The 6283-nt window shown below is 38.5% G+C and overlaps 1 protein-coding gene across 1 annotated transcript in view; it reads right to left on the minus strand.

Annotated features, from left to right (window-relative positions):
- LOC127907417 (trichohyalin-like) overlaps nucleotides 1-6283 on the minus strand; it is a 37703-nt gene that overhangs the window by 31135 nt on the left and 285 nt on the right. Inside the window, exons 2-6 of the mRNA XM_052462666.1 lie at nucleotides 6213-6281; nucleotides 5759-5941; nucleotides 5483-5674; nucleotides 5229-5297; nucleotides 5028-5102 (exon numbers count right to left, since the gene is read on the minus strand). Coding sequence (XP_052318626.1) covers nucleotides 5028-5102; nucleotides 5229-5297; nucleotides 5483-5674; nucleotides 5759-5941; nucleotides 6213-6281 — 588 coding nt within the window. The remainder of the gene's footprint in view (nucleotides 1-5027; nucleotides 5103-5228; nucleotides 5298-5482; nucleotides 5675-5758; nucleotides 5942-6212; nucleotides 6282-6283) is intronic.

Raw genomic sequence — 6283 nt, forward strand, 5'->3', positions numbered from 1 at the left:
AAACTACAAATACATTAAACATCATAGTGAAATATAGATTATTGGAGAAAATAGAGAATATCAAGATTGATGACAGTTTGAGACAACATTGAACTCACTAAGTGAAGGATGGTTCACTATAGACTAGAAACAGTAGGAGACAACAGGACAATATTGATAACTCACTAAGTGAAGGATGGACCACTATAGACTAGAAACAGTAGGAGACAACAGGACAATATTGATAACTCACTAAGTGAAGGATGGACCACTATAGACTAGAAACAGGACAATATTGATAACTCACTAAGTGAAGGATGGACCACTATAGACTAGAAATAGTAGGAGACAACAGGACAATATTGATAACTCACTAAGTGAAGGATGGACCACTATAGACTAGAAACAGTAGGAGACAACAGGACAATATTGATAACTCACTAAGTGAAGGACGGTCACTATAGACTAGAAACAGGACAATATTGATAACTCACTAAGTGAAGGATGGACCACTATAGACTAGAAACAGGACAATATTGATAACTCACTAAGTGAAGGACGGTCACTATAGACTAGAAACAGGACAATATTGATAACTCACTAAGTGAAGGACGGTCACTATAGACTAGAAACAGTAGGAGACAACAGGACAATATTGATAACTCACTAAGTGAAGGATGGACCACTATAGACTAGAAACAGTAGGAGACAACAGGACAATATTGATAACTCACTAAGTGAAGGATGGACCACTATAGACTAGAAACAGGACAATATTGATAACTCACTAAGTGAAGGATGGACCACTATAGACTAGAAACAGTAGGAGACAACAGGACAATATTGATAACTCACTAAGTGAAGGATGGACCACTATAGACTAGAAACAGTAGGAGACAACAGGACAATATTGATAACTCACTAAGTGAAGGATGGACCACTATAGACTAGAAACAGGACAATATTGATAACTCACTAAGTGAAGGATGGACCACTATAGACTAGAAACAACAGGACAATATTGATAACTCACTAAGTGAAGGATGGACCACTATAGACTAGAAACAGGACAATATTGATAACTCACTAAGTGAAGGATGGACCACTATAGACTAGAAACAGGACAATATTGATAACTCACTAAGTGAAGGATGGACCACTATAGACTAGAAACAGTAGAAGACAACAGGACAATATTGATAACTCACTAAGTGAAGGATGGACCACTATAGACTAGAAACAGTAGGAGACAACAGGACAATATTGATAACTCACTAAGTGAAGGATGGACCACTATAGACTAGAAACAGTAGGAGACAACAGGACAATATTGATAACTCACTAAGTGAAGGAAGGACCACTATAGACTAGAAATAGTAGGAGACAACAGGACAATATTGAAAACTCACTAAGTGGAGGATGGTCCACTATAGACTAGAAACAGTAGGAGACAACAGGACAATATTGATAACTCACTAAGAGAAGGATAGACCACTATAGACTAGAAACAGGACAATATTGATAACTCACTAAGTGAAGGATGGACCACTATAGACTAGAAACAGGACAATATTGATAACTCACTAAGTGAAGGATGGTCCACTATAGACTAGAAACAGTAGGAGACAACAGGACAATATTGATAACTCACTAAGTGAAGGACGGACCACTATAGACTAGAAACAGTAGGAGACAACAGGACAATATTGATAACTCACTAAGTGAAGGATGGACCACTATAGACTAGAAACAGTAGAAGACAACAGGACAATATTGATAACTCACTAAGTGAAGGATGGACCACTATAGACTAGAAACAGTAGGAGACAACAGGACAATATTGATAACTCACTAAGTGAAGGATGGTTCACTATAGACTAGAAACAGTAGGAGACAACAGGACAATATTGATAACTCACTAAGTGAAGGAAGGACCACTATAGACTAGAAACAGTAGGAGACAACAGGACAATATTGATAACTCACTAAGTGAAGGAAGGACCACTATAGACTAGAAACAGTAGGAGACAACAGGACAATATTGATAACTCACTAAGTGAAGGAAGGACCACTATAGACTAGAAATAGTAGGAGACAACAGGACAATATTGAAAACTCACTAAGTGGAGGATGGTCCACTATAGACTAGAAACAGTAGGAGACAACAGGACAATATTGATAACTCACTAAGTGAAGGATGGACCACTATAGACTAGAAACAGTAGGAGACAACAGGACAATATTGATAACTCACTAAGTGAAGGATGGACCACTATAGACTAGAAACAGGACAATATTGATAACTCACTAAGTGAAGGATGGACCACTATAGACTAGAAACAGGACAATATTGATAACTCACTAAGTGAAGGATGGACCACTATAGACTAGAAACAACAGGACAATATTGATAACTCACTAAGTGAAGGATGGACCACTATAGACTAGAAACAGTAGAAGACAACAGGACAATATTGATAACTCACTAAGTGAAGGATGGTTCACTATAGACTAGAAACAGTAGGAGACAACAGGACAATATTGATAACTCACTAAGTGAAGGATGGACCACTATAGACTAGAAACAGTAGGAGACAACAGGACAATATTGATAACTCACTAAGTGAAGGATGGACCACTATAGACTAGAAACAGGACAATATTGATAACTCACTAAGTGAAGGACGGACCACTATAGACTAGAAACAGTAGGAGACAACAGGACAATATTGATAACTCACTAAGTGAAGGATGGTCACTATAGACTAGAAACAGGACAATATTGATAACTCACTAAGTGAAGGATGGACCACTATAGACTAGAAACAGTAGGAGACAACAGGACAATATTGATAACTCACTAAGTGAAGGATGGTCCTCTATAGACTAGAAACAGGACAATATTGATAACTCACTAAGTGAAGGATGGTCCTCTATAGACTAGAAACAGTAGGAGACAACAGGACAATATTGATAACTCACTAAGTGAAGGATGGACCACTATAGACTAGAAACAGTAGGAGACAACAGGACAATATTGATAACTCACTAAGTGAAGGATGGACCACTATAGACTAGAAACAGTAGGAGACAACAGGACAATATTGATAACTCACTAAGTGAAGGATGGACCACTATAGACTAGAAACAGTAGGAGACAACAGGACAATATTGATAACTCACTAAGTGAAGGATGGACCACTATAGACTAGAAACAGGACAATATTGATAACTCACTAAGTGAAGGATGGTCCACTATAGACTAGAAACAGGACAATATTGATAACTCACTAAGTGAAGGATGGTCCTCTATAGACTAGAAACAGTAGGAGACAACAGGACAATATTGATAACTCACTAAGTGAAGGATGGACCACTATAGACTAGAAACAGTAGAAGACAACAGGACAATATTGATAACTCACTAAGTGAAGGATGGACCACTATAGACTAGAAACAGTAGGAGACAACAGGACAATATTGATAACTCACTAAGTGAAGGATGGACCACTATAGACTAGAAACAGTAGGAGACAACAGGACAATATTGATAACTCACTAAGTGAAGGATGGACCACTATAGACTAGAAACAGTAGAAGACAACAGGACAATATTGATAACTCACTAAGTGAAGGATGGTCCACTATAGACTAGAAACAGTAGGAGACAACAGGACAATATTGATAACTCACTAAGTGAAGGATGGACCACTATAGACTAGAAACAGTAGGAGACAACAGGACAATATTGATAACTCACTAAGTGAAGGATGGACCACTATAGACTAGAAACAGTAGGAGACAACAGGACAATATTGATAACTCACTAAGTGAAGGATGGTTCACTATAGACTAGAAACAGTAGGAGACAACAGGACAATATTGATAACTCACTAAGTGAAGGATGGTCCCCTATAGACTAGAAACAGGACAATATTGATAACTCACTAAGTGAAGGAAGGTCCACTATAGACTAGAAACAGTAGGAGACAACAGGACAATATTGATAACTCACTAAGTGAAGGATGGACCACTATAGACTAGAAACAGTAGGAGACAACAGGACAATATTGATAACTCACTAAGTGAAGGATGGACCACTATAGACTAGAAACAGTAGGAGACAACAGGACAATATTGATAACTCACTAAGTGAAGGATGGACCACTATAGACTAGAAACAGTAGGAGACAACAGGACAATATTGATAACTCACTAAGTGAAGGATGGTCCTCTATAGACTAGAAACAGGACAATATTGATAACTCACTAAGTGAAGGATGGACCACTATAGACTAGAAACAGTAGGAGACAACAGGACAATATTGATAACTCACTAAGTGAAGGATGGACCACTATAGACTAGAAACAGTAGGAGACAACAGGACAATATTGATAACTCACTAAGTGAAGGATGGTCCACTATAGACTAGAAACAGTAGGAGACAACAGGACAATATTGATAACTCACTAAGTGAAGGATGGACCACTATAGACTAGAAACAGTAGGAGACAACAGGACAATATTGATAACTCACTAAGTGAAGGATGGACCACTATAGACTAGAAACAGTAGGAGACAACAGGACAATATTGATAACTCACTAAGTGAAGGATGGTTCACTATAGACTAGAAACAGTAGGAGACAACAGGACAATATTGATAACTCACTAAGTGAAGGATGGACCACTATAGACTAGAAACAGGACAATATTGATAACTCACTAAGTGAAGGATGGACCACTATAGACTAGAAACAGTAGGAGACAACAGGACAATATTGATAACTCACTAAGTGAAGGATGGACCACTATAGACTAGAAACAGTAGGAGACAACAGGACAATATTGATAACTCACTAAGTGAAGGATGGTCCTCTATAGACTAGAAACAGGACAATATTGATAACTCACTAAGTGAAGGATGGACCACTATAGACTAGAAACAGTAGGAGACAACAGGACAATATTGATAACTCACTAAGTGAAGGATGGACCACTATAGACTAGAAACAGTAGGAGACAACAGGACAATATTGATAACTCACTGGATGGAGGAAGGTCCTTGCTGTCTCTCCTCCTGACTGGGAGGATGGAACCTGTTTCTGACAGCTCTCCATGTTCTAAAATAATAGAACAACCATTTAGAATGAGAACATTTACCTCAGTGACACATGAAGGCACATAGACCTACTGAAGGGGAGTTCTGGGTTTCTACTGAAATGTTAAGTATCACATATCTCCCTCACCAGTCATCTGGGCTGAGATCTCTCTTCTCAGTCTCTCTACCTCAGTCTTCACATCACATATCTGTTGAGCTGAAATAACAAAGGAGGACTAGGATCTGAATTCTGTGTTAAAGACTTTAGACAGAAATATGATGCAGAGGGAAAGTATGAAGTGATTGACAACAATATTCATAACTCAGTGGAGAGTCGACAATAACCTGAGAATTGAGGAAAGTACAGAAGACTAAATGTATTAATGGTGTGAATAATCTCACCCAGTTCAGCATTTTCATTGTTGACATCCTCCACCTGTTTGTCTCTTTCTTTTAACTGGTTCTCTCTCTCCTCTAGTAGGTTGTCTTTCTCTTCTACTTCCTGTCTCCTCTCTTCTACTTCCTGTCTCCTCTCTTTTAGTTTGTTTTCTTTTCCCTCCAGTAGTTTGTCTCTCTCTTCCAGTTGTTTGTCTCTCTCTTCCAGTCGTCTGTCTCTCTCTTCCAGTCGTCTGTCTCTCTCTTCCAGTCGTCTGTCTCTCTCTTCCAGTTGTTTGTCTTTCTCTTCCAGTAGTCTGTCCTTCTCTCCCAGTCTGTGGTTCCTGTCCTCTAGTTGAAGGTCTTTTTCCTGCAGTAGGACTCTGAAGTTCTCTACTTGGCTGTTCTTGTCCTGCAGGTTCTTTCTCAGAGCCTCTAGTTGAATGTTTCTATCCTTTAGTTGTTTCATCATCTCTTTAAACATCTCTGAGAGAGCAATTAACATATTTAGTTGGTTGTTTGAATAAGTAATGTATTAATTATTTCAATAGTATGTCTATAAAGAAATTATCATTTGATGGAGGTGGTACAATTATTAGTAATTATTTCCTCCAGTCAACAGTTATCTGAGCTGAACCAATCATCAACTGGTCTATTGACTATTTGATACATTACAAATTAATTAGTATGAAAACAGAATGACATCACTCATGTTCCCTGATTCAATCCTCTCTCCTCCAGACTCTCTCATACTTACCAAGCTCACCAGCTGATGCCTCCCTCTTCAGCTTGTCCTCCTGGGTCTCACGTTGTAAATACAGTGATCCT

The sequence above is a fragment of the Oncorhynchus keta genome, chromosome 14 (genome assembly GCF_023373465.1).
Source record: "Oncorhynchus keta strain PuntledgeMale-10-30-2019 chromosome 14, Oket_V2, whole genome shotgun sequence".
Taxonomy (NCBI): domain Eukaryota; kingdom Metazoa; phylum Chordata; class Actinopteri; order Salmoniformes; family Salmonidae; genus Oncorhynchus; species Oncorhynchus keta.